A 17,346-nucleotide genomic window follows, 5' to 3' on the forward strand; every position below is an offset into this window, starting at 1 on the left:
TTCCCTGGTCAGACTATCCCAGTGCTTCACAACCCTTTTCATGAAGATTTTTTTCCTAATATCCAATCTAATCCTCCCCTGGGGCAGGTTCAAGTTTTTAGACTCATTCTATCACTTGCTGCTTGGGAGAAGAGATCAACACTCTCCATGCCACAACATCTTTCCAGGGACTTGGAGAGAGAGGAAAGGACGCTTCACCAGATTTGTTGCCTTTCTCTGAACTCTCTACAGCACTTCAATGTCTGTTTTGTAGAGAGGGGCGCAAAACTGAACACAGGATTCAAAGTGGTGCCCAATACAGGGCGACAATGACTTCCCTAGTCGTCCTGTACTCCTGTTGGCCACAAAAGTTTTGATATAAGCCAGGATGCTGTTAGCCTTTTTGGCCACCTGGGCACATTGCAGCCTCATGTTCAGCCAGCTGTTGATCAACACCCCTAGATGCTTTTCCGACAGGCCAGTTTATAGCCCCTCTTCTCCAGGCCTGTAGTGCTGCCTGGAGTTGTTGGGACCCAAATGCAGGGCCCTGACGTGGCCTTGTTGAACCTCATGCAAGTGGACTCAGTCCAACAATACTGCTGGTACCAGATCCGTCTATATGGCCTTCCTATCCTCCAGCAAATTAAGACACCCACCCAGTTGGTGTTGTCCGCACATTTACTGGGTGCACTCCATCCCCGTGTCCAGGGATTATGTAACAAGAAATGCTTAATTCTACCAGTGCACTTGAGAGACATAATAACTCATTTGTATAGTATCTGGCACATTCACAACAGTAATGCCAGGTGTGAACTCTGTCCAAAAGAGAGGCAGTGATAGTAGATTTTCACCTTGGAAATAGTATCAAAAATTTTCACAGCTCATCAGGAAAAAGATGAAAGTCCTACATGGGCTATGGAGTACATTTTCAATTCCTTTTCTTTTCCTTTTGTTTTCCTTTATGTACCAAACATAACAGATTTATTTCCTCTGGAAATTAAATGAAAAAGAGAATGATGGAGATATTGTTAGCTGTTTCATAAAATTCATTTTTTAAATAACTTATTTTTAGTTATTTTTATTACATCTGGTTTACATAAAGCCTAGCTGAAGTGAAATGGAAAGGCATAGGCTCAGCTATACTGTGTGAAATTGCCACATTCCATGGTGACTGTTTAAGTTATTTACTGACTTTTGCCTCCTTCATATATGCAGAGGAACAACAAAAGACATACAAACATACACATGGGTTAATTGTATTTTTGAAAGTTTATTTGCTTTGCATAGAGGAAATCTTTAACTTTTCTTGATTTCTCAAGCACATAGAAACCTCAGGTAATTTTTTCACTTTGAATACGTAATGACAAGAAGATATATTAAACCTCAGTTTGTAAAACCTGTGTTTTATGAAGAGAGTTGAGGCATATATGAAGAATTTCTTTAACAGAGCTTGAGTGTATTGCAGGAACAGGAACCTTAGTTATCGCATCCACATAAAGCCACCAGGATCGTTTCATAATCCCCTTTGAGTTCATCCTGTCAATTTAAACACAAAACCCCACAATGGTTAGGATAACGGTCTCAAGTGAAATAAATGTCAGTAAGCATTCCATATACATGTACTAACCATGGAGCCTTCACCTGCATAAATTAATCACTCGATAATACATATGTGTTAGCCACAGACTGAGCTTGAACCATGTACCCTGATTGAAATTATTCCTATGACCTAGGAATAAACATACACATTTCCAGAGTGGAACAGAGGTAGGCCACGCAAGTCAAAATCCTGGGAGGCCTCGTTGCATAAATAAAGACGAGAAGCAGAGAAGATTTCTGTCCACTGAGGAGCATATGGTTTCTTCTCTAGGTAAAGTGAAAATACGTTCCTTTATCAGTGTTGTCCAATGTTTGTTAATATTAAACACTATACACCTTGTATGTAGGATTATCTCAAACTCAGACTAATCCAACGATAATAGCTGATTCAGCATAGGATTGCTGGTTCAGCTCAGAAGTAACATGCATGATATGCATTAAGTATGCATTGAACTTATTACACATGCTGTTTTTCTCGAATTTGAGTTTACTTTTCTGAGACATAAGAATTGTTTAGTGTAGCAAATCTATGCCTCAAGGCATTTAGATGTAATAAAGACTTTAGAATATGCTGAGGTGATGTGATTGCATATCAAATGACACAGCACACACACACTACTGGTGGAAGACTAAGAGCTATCTTTGGCACCTACCTGAAAAAGTAGCAGACAGCGATAAAAGTTAAAGAGGTATTTTGACGTACGTGGGCAGTATGTTTCTACTCTAAACGAGGTGTTTATTTAGTTTTGTTTCATTTTTTAACGTTATACACTATCTTCCACCAATCTGCTTTGGAAGTTTAGCTTCCTTCTTGTCCCTCACTGGCTTAAATTTTCTGGAAAATACTTTGGGTGTTCTGTCTCCTTTAAGAAGGAGGTTTTACTTAAATCACCTGGAAAGCAGGTGTCATAACTCTTAAGTTAACAAGGTATTTCTAGGATTACCTCAAGTGTTAAAAGCCAATAGGCAGTTGTACCAACTATCTCCCACAGAGCTCTTAGTGTAGTCATCTCCACTCTTGTGCCAATGTACTTTTTCTCTGCCCCAGCACAAGAAGATGATAAGACGATATTCTGAGACACGTGGCACAAGATATTGCTATAGATTTGGTGACAAAAACATTGCCCTTGCAATGCCAATCATGGAGCACCTGGGTTACTCAGCTACAATGAGTTACTCAGGAGGACTTGGTGACTGAGAAGCAGAAGAATTAACAAACTCCTACTGAGCTTCCCAAATAATTTACTAGTCCTGTATTTCATACATCACCTGAGAGGAAACCTACCATAATGGCTTGGCAGAGAGAAATGCCATACATCTTCTTGTAATAGCCTTTGATCTCATTCATATCCACTTCATGGCGTGAAACCATGATTCTGATGAGGTCTTTGTGCCGTGTCCCACAGCCCTACGTAAAAGGAAAAGAAAAAAAAAAAGTTAAAAAGTATTTCTGTCTTTGAAATATATTAAAGCAAGTTCTGTGTGTTAATCCATGAGATTTCTTTGTGGGTGTACACAGCCCACATCCTATTCCCTTAACATCTCTCAGAAGGGAGTCCTCTCATATCCCCCTTCTGTTCCCTCTGAGCACAATTCACTTCTGGCAGCCTACCTCCACTCCTGGATTTCCTTTCTAAGCATTTCTTTAGCTGTTTTCTAGCAAGAGATACATTCTTCACAGTGCTTGCTATATGCCAGAGTCAACTTAGATTTCACCGCCTTTTAAATTTTTCTTAGGTGTGTGATGAACCTTATTTTCATAAAGATTCACCCATTTTTTTTCATCTACCGTTCCTAACCAATTCACTGGAGTTATGAAAGTACCTGTCTGCTAAACTGTTTCAGGTGCTTTCTAGGTGCTATACACAATCTAGACTTCCCTGCCTTTTCAATATTTTTTTAGGAGGGCAATGAACTCACAGCGCTCCTAGCCAAGTCACAGGAGTATACTAGAGCATTTCAGGATCTCCACCTGACTCACTCAGCCCAGGTTCCAAATTTTCCAGAAGGACCATGGATGGCTTGCCAAAGATCAGGCTTCTACTGCGCTCCTGTCCTGACCTGTAAGTGCTTTCCTATTTAATTTTCACTTGTATTTTTGTGGTTTCATAGAAAAGTTCCTGTTGGCTTTCTGTCACTGTCTAGAGTAAAAGATAAATGCATGGATGGACAGATGCCTCCCTGAATACACTATATCAAACAGACAGCTGCTCCTACGGAAAGACATGCAGAGGTTTCAAAGGAAATAACAGAAAGAGAGAGCAGAAAACACTGAAATTCCTTCTGCAGTCCTGTTTTATCACATAAAGAGCTTAGAGATCTCTAGATAGCTGGTTATTTTTCAGCTTACAAAGCACCCCATCTTTACAAGGGGAAGTTCTCTCTCTGGGTTACCTTCATTGCCATGTGGAGTTTCTCAGCAAAGAAAGCTGGTTTGCTTGTGGCACACTTCACTGTAATGAAACAATGAGACAATGTCACACCTCTGATACATGTAATGAGTAACAAAAGGCAAAGAATATCCTATTTATCTCTTTCTTTGTTCCCTGTCTTCAAAATATTCCTTTCCTCTATCTATTCTGAAAATAATTCAGTAATGGGAGAAAAATTGCAAGACTGTGCTCCCTAGTTGCAGTTCCCAAGAAGAAGGAAATGAAAACAGAGCTGGAGGTTCAGATCTGGTGTTCTGTAAAGCAAGTTACACTGAATACTTGCTCTTCACTTGTGGTGTTTAGAGGCATCTGATGGGACTGATTCTTTAATCCAAAGCTCCCCTGACTGTGATACAAAAACTGAAAACAAAATGAGTGTCTGGCTTCTGATTCAATCCCTAGTCTACCGGTAAGAGGGACTTAAGTGAGTGACTGCCTCACTTTATTGTCCATGAGGACGATGGCCTTCATATATAGCTATATTCCAAACCTTCTAAGAGTGTTTTCTAGAACAACCTTACAGAAGGAAATTTGTTATATTTTTAATAATTGTCTATTTTAAATATCTTTGAATAAAATTCAGAGGAGGTCTGGCTTTATTTTTCTGAAGACATCTTGAACACATTTGGATCTTTGATACATATTGTGGTTCTTCTGACAGCTCTTTTTGGCATATTGACTTCCTGTAAGGGTCTTCCTATGTTGATGACACATCTGTTCTTACAAGAGCTTTCTCTGTATCAGGAGAGATGTTTCTGGTCATTCATCAACTTGAACTGACTCAAAATAACTGAAATAAATCACTATCCTCAGACTAGACTTTCCGAAGTATAATTCAGCAAATTTCTCAGTGAAACACGATAAGGTCAGAATGGCTTCCTATCAGAGCAATTGTGATGGAAGTAAAAAATAGGTTATCGTACGGTCAGTATATCTACTAGTTTACAATCTGCAGAACCACTTACCAAGGGCAGTCAGGCATTTCTCAATATCACCCTTCATCTCCATATCCACTACCTTGTTCATGTCATGCTTGCTGTATTTGGTGTACTTCTGAAAGACTAAATGAGGGAAGAAAACTCCATGAGCAGTGATGAAAATACAGTGTTCTCTCTGCATTGCCTCTGCCTTATTCTGCCCTCACTGGTAGGGAGAGAGGTGGTCCAGTGACTCAGCAGGACCCTACGACATTAGATGATACATCCCCACCCAGGGCAAACTGGCCGAGGAGCAGTACCATGTGGGGAACATATAGAACCCCCACCACATTGATCCTTTGGCCTTGTGTTCACTAGCTCTGTGAGACCTCATCCAAACAGTTTTGTTAACAACCTAAATGATATGGTTCATCACCAGTATAGAAAGAACAGCCAAGCTACCAGCTGCACCATTAGTTAGCAACCATGTGTCCTGTTACAAAAAACAGCAGTCAGAGTCATGTCTTGATAATCTGTATCTTCCCTGAGTTCATGAGTAGGCCATATTCAAAATACAACCTCTGTAAAAACAAAAAGTTTCTTCCAACCTACCCCTTCGGAGATGTGGGTAACTTCTTGCAGTAAGAACAGTAACAAACACATTAATATCTGTCCCTTTCATTTGCTCTCCTGCTTCATACAAGGCCTGTCATAAAGAAATGAAAGTGGTAAATTTAACATCAGCATAGTGAAGCATGAACAGAAATACTGTACTTCTGAGACTACGAGCCAAAAGCAGCCATTTCTTGTCAGTAATGAACTCAAGCCTTTGATGGAACCCATAACAAAACCCCGCAGATCCTCAAACTAACTCTAGCTCCATCAAGTAGTATTTTGCTTGTGTCATAACTCTACCTAGACAGCACTATGCAGCTGCAAAACCTACCTTTTGACTTTAACAACCACCATCTAGGTCTCTTGGATATATTACGTTCTTGGATGAAGATAATTTTCATATATTTTGGTATGCTTCCAGTCTGCATGGGTGTTTGGGACTAGTAGGCTTTCTTCGGACAAACAAAATTACCTCTGATATATTACTGGACAACTATGAAAGAGCAGCCTAAGCACCAAGCACTCCTTGTCTTTCCGGGAGGGAATTAATGGAAAGCAAGAACCAAATCAGTCTCCTTCCTTTTCCTCAGGTCCTCAAACCTCTCTTGAAGTAATAACTGAAGACCTCCTCAGAGCAGCAAAGAAGATGTAACAATACTCTCTCTCTACCAAGAGCAATAGTATTGAAATTTTGAGCTTGGGCAGAGTAGTAAATTACTGAACTTTAATTTCTAGGGCTGATGACAAAACTAAACTCCTTCTGTAGCAGGAATAAAAGCAGTATTGCTCAGTGGCCTTTTCTTGGTCAGATTTTAAAAATAATATAGTTTTAAAGTCAATCTACATTTGTATTGTAACAGTGATGTAAGATTTCACAGTTGAAAACTCAGGAAATACTACGAAGGTTTACCAAGATTTCACCAAAAATAGTCACACTAATGGTGGAAGGAATAAGGGAAAGATCAGTGACTTATTTTAGAATTATTTAGAAAATACTGTGAGCGTTACCCAATAATCTTGAAAGCTTCATCCCTTCGAAACTATAGTTATACACACCATACATATAGAATTCATGTTGGTCAAGGCATGGTAGCTGGTTCCGCCTATACTTGAGCACACCTTAGCCCCTCTATTAAATGATGCTTTACATGACCTAGAAGAGGTTTTGCAGAAATGTTTCTGGAGCTAGATATTAGGATGAAAATTTCATTTTCTTCAGATATCAAAGCTTACTCAAACATTGTAAAATACAGGGTGTTTCAAAAGATGAACACAATTTCAAAGCAAATAGATATCAAATTGAGTCCATCTTCTTGAAACACCCTGTAGTGTCCCCTCAGAAAAGATTGCTACAGAGTGCATAAATCTCTGTTAGATACAGAATGCACAGATGCAGGCAGGACATTTGCAGCCAGAGTTTGTAGTCTCAAGTAAGTCAGATGAAGAAAGACGCTCTGAAGAGTGCCAAGTGTGATCTTACCCTGGCATCATTTTCAGCAAGCTCATCATTCACATGAGGATTTTCACATCGGTCAGCCTATATAAACAACAAAAAAAAAATAATTTAATTTGTTCTCACAATCATCCAGTTAATCTCAACTCAGCATTTTAGAGTTCTGCCCTACCATCCTCGTACATAACTCGGGACATAATTGCAGGTAGATACAGTTACATCAACCATTCTGTGAATAAAGGTGTATTTTTTTAGCAGAGTTCACATTCTAAGGCCATCAGCAACCTATTTCTGAAGTCCTACATTAAAGTCCGCAGGAAGTATTGCTTCTCATTGTGCAGCTTAGGGTTTGGAAACTGTGATTTCCTGGCTGCTGGCAATTCAATAGACTCCTTTCTCGTTGTTTTGAAAACAAAACCTGAAAATCAAAATGATGCATGTGGACGTATCCAAATAGTCTCCTCTGCACATGTACAGGCTTCATAGACATGTACTCAAGAATCATGGAATCCATTTTTAATGGATTTTAAAAGGTTTTTTTATTGGGCAGCTCCAGTGTTTAGAGTCCTCTGATTTTGAACAAATTCACACAAGACTTGTTTGCTCCCTGTCACAGTATCTAACTACTAGAAGCATATCTTAGCAGCAAGCCAAAAGCCTTGAGTCTGTAATTGAAAGTACTTCTTCTTTTTCTCTTTCTAGTCTATTGACAGAGCTTCATCCCCGTTGTTTTTTCACATTCTTAACGGTTACTACATGCGCACACACACACACAAGAGTCTTAAAAGCATAACTAATAAACGCTGATAAACATCACTGTTTTTTGTATTGCATTTGAGATAAAAGCTCATCATCGCTTGGTTAAGAACAGTAACACATGGTCTAAGACATGTAAATTAAAAACAATGCAAGGAAATAGATGTTACCTGAGCGCTTAGCTGTTGTGTGCCTTCTCTACTATAGTTATAACAACGTTCATTTTTTATTATGAGTAACATCACTCAAAAAACTTAAGCACAGCATACCTTGGCAAGAGCAACCAAAGCTCTCTGAAAGTCTCCCGATGTGTCAGAGATAATGTCTTGTGTCAGGTCTCTCTTCAGTACTGAAATCAAACCAAAAAGGGTTTGTGGTTCATTTTAAAATTATCAACTAGGTTGACTAGATGATCACTAAAGGCCTCTTCCAAATGAAACCATTCTGTGATTGTCTGATTTTTTCAGCCTTTTCTTTGTTTCCCACTTAGTAATGGCCCACTAGCCATGCAGTTTTCTTACTTTCTCTCATTTAGCTTTGAGAGACAATATATATTTGTCACATGTCCTCTAAGCCCTCAGACGTGTTGTGAAATTGGAGGCTAAATGCAAAATCTGCTAACAAAGTCCTCCTCTAAGGTCTTGTGGGTGGCATTATCTTGAGCTTTTGCTTGTGAAGCACAAACGAAGGTTTTGAAATTATTTCTGAACCGCTTGTCTTTCACTCTCACCAACACTGAACTTAAGCACACGACTCTTCTGGAAAATTCAAGCATTACTTTTGGCTTCTAACTGAGACTATTTGAGAGGCAGCCTCTGGGAAAAATTAGCCCACTGTCTCAGAAACCACCGTTTAAGTAGCCGACACTGACTTGTGGCAGGAAACTCAACACAGATGAGAGATACCACATTCTGTGTTAGTTATCTCTTCAAAGGTTGTCCGACTTTACTTCACTGGTTGCTCCTACCATGAATGTCACCTTTTTTTTTTTTTTTTTTTTAAATCAAGCAGAGATCAACCAAGGCTATTTTACAAGAAAAGAAAAGCATTTGGATTTTTTTTGCATCCTAGAAGGCGCCTAAATGCATGGCCCATTCCATGAGACAGTTGCAGTTCTGGAGCTGATGATGTGCCTTCTCTTTCTGAATTGGGATCTACATAAGCCAGAAAAAAAGTCAGTATGACCTCCATCCCCTGCAACTGTATCAAGATACTCCTTTCTTGCTCTGTATTACCTTCTTTATAGTATCTGCAGGCTTCTCTGATCTCTTTGTTGTCTCTTGAGGCCAGAATCTCAATTAAGGTATCTTCATCAGTTCCAAGCCCCTGATAAACATGGTTGAATTTTTAGAAATGCTATTTTATACCACAAACTTAACATTTAGAAGATCAGAAATAAGAAGAAAATCAAGGACTTGGCTTTGAAGTCCCCGTGTGGAACAAGAAAGAAAAATGACGAACACTGTGCTTCCATACATTGTTGTGATGGCAGCTCTTTTAGAATTAATTACATATCACATCTCATGTCACTGGCACCCAAAAGAAGCACTAAAGGGACCAACAGTGCACATCAAAGATATGAATGTAAAGCTTACAAAGAAAAATATTCCCTTTCCCTTTTTGTTTTCTCAAACGTAAACGTATGTTAACACTAGGACTTTCGACCATGGGGTCTGCAACCAGTTTTCAGAAGGCAGAAAGAGTTCATTCTCAGAACAGAATACTATTTGCAGCCAATCTCCTCCAAGCCTGAAATTAAATGGAGATTGCTGGATATGGTTCTGAGAACCTGGTTTACAGGTATAGATTTATTTTACAAAAGGGGGTTCAAATGAAAACAAGACACAAGCTTTAAAATCCAAGTCCAGTGTCCCTCACAGGCCCTGACATTATTTATACTCTTCAGGAGAGTTTTTCTCAGAAGCTTTTGACTTACCTTCATACAGGCTCTTAATTCTTCAGCATCAAACTGAGCAGGAGTTTTGAGCAGAGCCACAACAACGTCTTCCAGGTGGCTTTTCAGAACTTGTTTCATGGCTTCTTCCAGACTCTGTGACAGGAAGCATAAGGAACACACTAAGCTAGAGAGAAGGGTAAAAAGCTGCTGTTCAGCTACAGTCCAAACATCGGGTCTAATCTTTGAGGATTCTTAACCTACATCATTCCTTTAGCTACTAGAAAGAATGGTGAAGCCCTACTTGTTTTTCATTGGTCTCCTTTGTGGTAGTCAAAGTGTCAGGGTTTTTCAGTAAGTACTCGGGAGAGTTTTCACACAGTCAGTTCAGCCACGTTCTCTCATTCACGCATCAGAAGAAGACTCAGAATAGGCTTTTTTTTTTCAAGAGAAGGAATTACTATATTGCTGTTATGATTATGACTGACTTGCTTATCTGGATACCATTTTAATTCACCCAGTTATTGCCTAGAGGGTGCAGAATTTGTAGTGGAAACCAGGGATGTATTATCATATCCTCCTATTCAAATCTGCAAGTCCTGATGTTAAGATTTGGGCTTTCTTCGTTCTAATTTGACCGTAATTTAGGGATTAAAACAAAAAGAAAAACAAAACAAAAAAAAAAAACAAAAACAAAACAACAACAAAAAACAAACAAACAAACAAACAAAAACAATAAAGAAAGAAGGAGAAAATTGAAAGCAATTTACAATTTAGACCATTTCTAGAAACATGCGCATACCTCCTGTACACCCATCCCTACACCAGTGTGGGTATACTTGTGGAACAGAGTTTTGGTCCTACAGCTTTCCTGTCCTGTTTAATTTTTTTTCTGGACTTAAATAGTCAGAGAGATGCCTCCAAGTCCCCTTATCCATTTCTCCCATTCTCCCAGCAGGCTGTCTCCCAGGTAGTGCTGAAATCTTGGCATTATCAGTCAAGTCGTGAATTAAAGGATCCCCAGGGCATTCAGAAAGATGAAAAGTCAGAATTTCAAAATCTGTTTTTATTTCCAAAGAGTGGCTGCTGTTTTCAAAGGCTCAGCACTGGCAATAAAATTGCAGGCTATTATAATTTTGGCATGGTTTTCACAAACTACGGAAGGCAGAGGACTGTGACTTTTGGTTGTATGAAACCGAAGCTATAGGTGCCATCTGAGCCAGCAGCAACATTGATATTCTGGGTGCAAATTTAAGCTTGGCTTGAATATACTTTACCTTTCCTTTAGCCTTGTGATAGGCAGCTTTGATCTGCTGACGCTGAGCATTTGATCTTGTAGTCATGATGTCAATGATGGTGGCTTCATCCACACCTATGAGTCACCAAAAAAGCAACATGTCTAAGGCACTGCAATTATTATAGTGGTCTCTAGAGCGTCCTTTAGCCAAATAATAATTTTTCCATTTTATCATTTACTTTACGTCATATTTGGTTTTCTTGACACACTAAAGCTTAATCAAAGGAGAAACTAATCACCTACTGACTTACAATTAGTGATTTAGTGAAGTAATCCAACAAATACATTCCCATAGAACACAGAAAACTATGATTCTACAGTTTCATATAGGAAGTCTTAAAGTGTTCTGAGTGCAGTACTCACACTATAGAGGAAATGAAAAAAAAAAAAGTTAGAAGGCATACTCAATTAATCTCAGGACTTTGAACTGGAAAAGGTTTCAAATTACAGGCAAGTGCCAAGTGAGATTTTCATTACAAGAGAGAAGCACAATAGAAGCATTTGCTGCATTATCAGCGTATCCCCTGCCTCCAGCAGGCATTTCATTCAAATCAAATAAAAACCTATGAGTATGGTATGTTATAGTATGGAGTGATTCTCTAGAAATTAAATATTTACAGCCCTTCCTTCAACATATTTCAGAACTCTAAGATAGTATTAAGGTTTGAAATTGTAACACAGCATCAGGATGTCAAAGAGTTGAGATTCTTTACCGAATGGCATAACTGACTGCATTACCAAGCGCTGGACAACAGAGGCAAATGTCCTGCTTGCCATTGTCTCACGCTCTGATATTTTATTCTGCACAATTCTTGACTTTTCCTATGGAAGAGTCCTAATGTAGCAGGTTCAGTAGTTAGTCCTCTTACCCTTTGCAGTCATAGCTTTCTCCAAAGCAACAACATCAGCTGATGGATCAAAGTTAGTCTGTTGTGGTACTCCATGGACACATTGTGTACATTTCTGCAGAGGGAAAAAAAGAAAGAAAAATAATTAGTGCTCATTCCAAAGAACAGTTTTGCAAAGAAGCACTTTTAAAGGCCTAAGCAAACCACATATTTGGGATTGCCTGTTATAGGAGTGTGAAGAAACACACACAGCTTTGTAACTGCAGAGAACTAAACAGGCTCAGTAATGGATATGCTTAGGATGTATGTATTCCCTTCACACCTTTTACATTAAACTGAAAGTACTTCCTATATTGTTTTAGGCACCTGAAGAGTTGGTTTCCACAGGAAAGTTGGTTTCCATGGAAAAATACTCTGTAACTGTCATGGTAGGCAATTATGTCCAAATTTTAAAGGCTCTGCAACCACAATGAAATCCTACAGGCACTGCCAATGAAGTGCTATTAATTTCCCTGCTCATCTGATGCAAATTGGCTGTGTGTCACATTAAGGGACTTCACAGCTGATTCATCTCTAAGGTTACAAGCCCTTCTTGCATGTAAGGTCTTGGAGAAGTTTCAAGTCTCATCCTACGAGCAAGTGGAGAATTGTTACCCAACTTCTTTGAAATTTCAGACGTAAGCCACACTGTCTTCACAGGCATTATCTGCTAGCTGCTTTTGGTGAACTTATTCCTAGATGGGCACTCCCTAGTCAATGCGTAAAGTGGTCTCAGAATGACTATGGGTGATAAATTCCACTACATGATAGATTACGTGGCTTGCCCCAAATCAGCAACATGACAAATCAACTTACTACATAGAGCCTATAACCCAGTAGCATGACCTTACCAGTGCCATATGGTTACCATCTTTTACAGAAGCTATAAAAAGCTCCAGGATTCTTACATGAAATACGTATCTAAAATTCCCCTTACTATGATATACGGTGATATTTTTTAAATAAGGAAAAACCCAAGCAACCATCCAATGTAACAAACAAAAAAGAAAATAAAAACCACCAACATAAAACAAAAGAAACAAATCAAACAACAGCAACCACCAAAAAAAAACCAAAACCCACAAACCAAAACCAAAATCACAAAACTAAACAGTTAATACCAGAAAATTAAAAAAAAAAAAAAATCAAAATAAAGCAAAATGTATGTGAAAGACCTTGTCCAGCTTATGCCTTTAAATCACTTCTAAGAATACGTGATTAATGCTCTCAAAATGCGAAAATACTTACAATACATTCCTGCTCCAGATTTTCCATGAACCATGCCTGTTTCAGAAATTCTGATACCACAGCCATGTTGACAGAGTTTCTGGGAAGAGACACATCAAGTGTCAAATCATTTTTCATCAAGTTACAAATGTTTTCCATAATTTTGTTTCCTTTTGGCAGGTGACGCAATGCTCCGCAATTGTTTGCACGTCCCTAAACCCTTATCTACTTGCAGAAGTTGTAGATTAGAGATAGAACAGCATGAAGATGCATCTCTTTCCATCTAGTAAATAAATATATCATTTTAATCAAAGTGAAAATAGGCAAGAGCTCTTGAGAGGGACTAAAGACCTTATTCTGCTTGAGTTGGCTACGAAAGCAAAGAAACCACCTGTCACATAAAACTGTAAAACTGTGTCCTGCTTTATCAGAAGCTATGGCTAGTAACAAATAAGAAGACTGGAATCCAGGAAGCCAGTCAGGCCCCTGACAGAGTAGAGGTTCTTCCCAATGCTTTGACTTACGCCACTCTAAAGTGCGAACAGCTCCTGTAAACAGTACCTAGATCCAGGAGCTATGAATTCTTTCAAAACAGGATTTTAATGTAGCATGAAAAGGACTGGAAGAACTGATGGCTTTCTGCTCTATATTTTCTAACTCTTTTGAGATCAGGACAAAGCCTATAAACAGGGGGATGAAAAAAAATGCATGTAACTACAGAGTGGTGCAAACAGAAGATACTGCAAACAAGTGTGACACTTCTTTCTCGTTACTCCATACTGAATGCCTATTTGACAGTTATTCCCTTTAATCAAATATAATCCAGGTCGTGTGTTCCACTTCCTCAACTGGAATGTGTAGGGGTCTCGTTTAAAAGAAAGCGGGAGTAAGCACTTTCAGTTTCTCAGTTTGAAAAATATAGTGGTTTTTATGCACTTTATCATTCCCAATTGGAACAACCAACATTTCAACTGGACTGAAAAGCCAAACTGAGATCCAATGTTGCTTCACAAGAATTACTGCACTGGTGCCTTCTGTCTAGCTCCCAGTCCCCAGAATAAGCACCCTAGAATGGGATATATGCACACTTTTAGAAGTTTTGAGAAAGTACTCAATATTTATTGAAAATATTTGAAGACACAAACTCAGCTTTTACACTACAGTCTGTGTCAAATAACACCATTTTTCCATGCCTATGGAACCATACCTTGAGCTGCATCAGAGATACACTCTCTGGTTACTGTCCAATGCTAGATACCAGGATGAGGATGTAAATTAAGGTCTTTACACCCTCTCAGAAAATCGGGCAGCAGATCTAACACAATAATTAATTTTATGGTGGGAGAGTCTACTGAATATGAATAAAAACATCAGATAATGTTTTTTATAATGTTTTTATAACATTATAATAATCAGATAAACAGTCTCACCCTTGGAAGATTTAGTGGAACATTTTAACAGAACAAACACCAGATGATACTGCCCTTACTTACAAGCTTTTGCTCTTATGTTTTGAATATATTACTTTGCCTCATTTTCATCAGTTTCCTGAGCAAAGTCCCCTCTCACAACCCAAACCAGCAAACTGTTGTTGAACTAACAACGTCTTCAAGTTTCCATATAAAGCCCACTTGTTTTCCAACTACATAAATTTTTCTGCACATTTCTACAGCAGTCCACTATAGAGGAGAGAGGATTCATAGGAAACAGTCAACTACAAATATGTTTGCCTGCAATCTTTAATGCTTTTTCTGTTTCTTTGTTTGGTTGTTGTTGTTGTTGTTGTTATTTCTTGGTTGTTTTGTTTTCTTTTGTTTTCAGTAATTGTCCTTACCTTTTTGAGCACATGAAACATTCCAAAACTGAAAGAATTTCTCCTGCTCACATCCATCTTTTCCCAGCAAATCCAACCCACAGAATATTGCACCAGGTCACTTGACATATTTAGCATACAATTCTTAAAGTTTGCAGCAAAGAACTACAAAAACTTACCTTCTTCCTCACAGACACTACCTTTCAGGGCAGCACCAGTCAGGAGTAAGAGAGCTGAGGGCTTGTCATGCTTTTATAGCACTGCACGAGTGACCCCACCCAGCAACCACCATGTTCGTACCACCCCAACCATCGGCTGCTCTTTGCAGCAACTAAATCTGGGTGTTTACAAAGCACAAATCCACACCAAAAAGTCACTGCAAAATTATGTGCTGGAGACAGCAGGAGCACATTTCAGATGGGAAATGTCAATAAATGACGATGCTCGACATGGCATTTCTCAGATACTGCTTATGTCACTATTTTGAGACAAACGTTAACATAGTATGCAGTACTGTTTCTGCTGAGACAAACAGAAATGATCAGTAAAAACTGAAAAGAATAAGATTTGGTTTTGGTAAGCTGCCAGATTTGGTCTTGCCAAATATGCTTCTTGAGGCAGGTGATAACAACTGAAGTGGGCAGATGGATTTTCCCCATGAAATTCATCCTATACAACATGACAGCAAAATGAGCCAGGATTTTATTGTATGTTGGGGCAAAGATCAGAAGCCCTTCCATCTGTTTCGGAGTTGGATGCTTCCCCTGTAGTATTGTTGTGTCTTCTTTGAAGACGTCTTAATTTGGGGTGTATTTGGGAGACAATAATTCGAGATAGGTCAATCTAGAGTTGGGTTGTGATCATGGGTATTCCTATGATACTGTATCATGGGTGGCATACGGCTTCAAATCTAAACACACAACTTCTTTTTTAGTTTCAAGCTTAAAGAATCAAAAAATGATATTCATATGACACATAATCAATACCGTGTAATATTTATTATAGTTTCTCTGTTAAAGGATTTATTTTTGTTAATGTGTTATTTCCCATTCAGATGTCATTTCAGCTGTGGACCTCACTGCAAACTTGCAAAGAGGGACAAGATTAAACAATAGGTATTTGTGCCTTGATACTGATTCAAAATAGTTCGAGGAATTCAAAATGATTTTTAGGAATTTTCTAACTGGGATTAACTGCAATTTGTTTTGCAGTGCACCAAATATTTATCATTTGCCTCTCTCTTTCATTATGGATTAGCCAATATTTTGCTAGCACCTCAGGAAATACTGAATCAACATTGACCTTCTGGCAACAAGAACTCCATGCTTTCATCAAACATGCATTTGCTTCTATGATTCATTCCCATACTTGTTATTCACTTATTTTCAGTAAATACCTTTCTGTAGCTCCATTAATTTCTAGAAGTGTATTTTCTGAGTCTCATGGTAAACCAAAACTTGGCTATTCAGAAGATGTAAAATGCTAGTGAACATAAAATATACCAAAACAAAACAGAATAGCATATGCTGTACTAGAAACAGGCAGATTACCTGTGTGTGAAGTCATGAAATCATGTCAAGATGCCACCATTTTAGGAACTAGAAGTCCCATTCATCTTGAATGAATTTAAGCTTTGACACTTATTTTAAAGAAAACAGAAATTCTTCTTAGAGATGCAGATTGAGAAATTCTTCCAGAATCTCTTGCAACTTCTTAGAGTGCCTTCCAGGCATAAGCCCAGACTCCATGATCATTGTGTGCCAAAGTAATTCATAGGAGGAAGATCTGGACTCAAATATCTAGGAAGCCTCTAGGAAAGAAAGCTTTGGAAACCCTGGCTACACGAATCCTCCCTATAGTCATAGAGGAGCAAAACAGACCTGTATGAAGGTGAAATTGCAAGAAAATGGAAATCACTGGGGAAGGCAGAACTCAGAGCACATGTAGTGGGAACTCTTAAGGAGACAACACAAAGAAGTAGGAACACATAAGCTTTTTACTGTCCTATATAGTCTATAATGCTAATCTGTGGGTGTCTTTAATAACATAAGTGTCATTCAAGAGAAGGGAACACAGAAGACAAACAACAATATATGAGAGCAGTGGAAAGCTCAGTGTCCTTAATGGAAGAAAGGCTTGTGAAAACAAGCAAACAGACAGTTGGACAGACAAATAAAAAAAAATCAAACAAAAAAGAAGATGAGAAGAGTTGGTGGTGTGTCACAACTGGTTCTAGAAGGACTGGAGCTAGGCCATGTCTTCCAGTGAGACCAAGAAGCAGGATGAGAAATCCTCTGTATGGCAAAAGAGACTGAACCTGCTGCAAAATTATGTTGTTGTATCTTCAAATAAATAAGACACAACAGTAGCCAGCAAAGAATTAATGAGCAGTTGGTGTTTCAAGATGAAGGTTAAATTTCTCTCTCTGGGGTTTTAAAGCTAATTTTTGTTCTGAAGTTGATTTGATTCTCCTAAGG

General features: G+C 38.6%; 2 protein-coding genes across 2 annotated transcripts in view; both read right to left on the reverse strand.

Annotated features, from left to right (window-relative positions):
* The window catches only part of LOC309451076 (annexin A1), an 84,629-nt gene extending 69,561 nt beyond the window's left edge, over positions 1-15,068 (reverse strand). Inside the window, exon 1 of the mRNA XM_082074517.1 lies at positions 15,049-15,068. The gene's annotated coding sequence lies outside the window, so the exon portion shown is untranslated. The remainder of the gene's footprint in view (positions 1-15,048) is intronic.
* Positions 1,456-13,143, reverse strand: LOC309451489 (annexin A1-like; the record flags this gene model as incomplete). Its single annotated transcript, XM_082075178.1, has 12 exons — positions 1,456-1,515; positions 2,864-2,986; positions 3,973-4,031; positions 4,976-5,071; positions 5,540-5,633; positions 7,023-7,079; positions 8,021-8,100; positions 8,987-9,077; positions 9,688-9,801; positions 10,923-11,017; positions 11,812-11,905; positions 13,078-13,143. The coding sequence occupies 12 exons, from the start codon at positions 13,141-13,143 to the stop codon at positions 1,456-1,458; spliced, it is 1,029 nt and encodes a 342-aa protein (XP_081931304.1).
* Positions 15,069-17,346: the final 2,278 nt, after the last annotated feature.

The sequence above is a fragment of the Streptopelia decaocto genome (assembly GCF_964273445.1).
Source record: "Streptopelia decaocto genome assembly, chromosome: Z".
NCBI classification, from domain to species: domain Eukaryota; kingdom Metazoa; phylum Chordata; class Aves; order Columbiformes; family Columbidae; genus Streptopelia; species Streptopelia decaocto.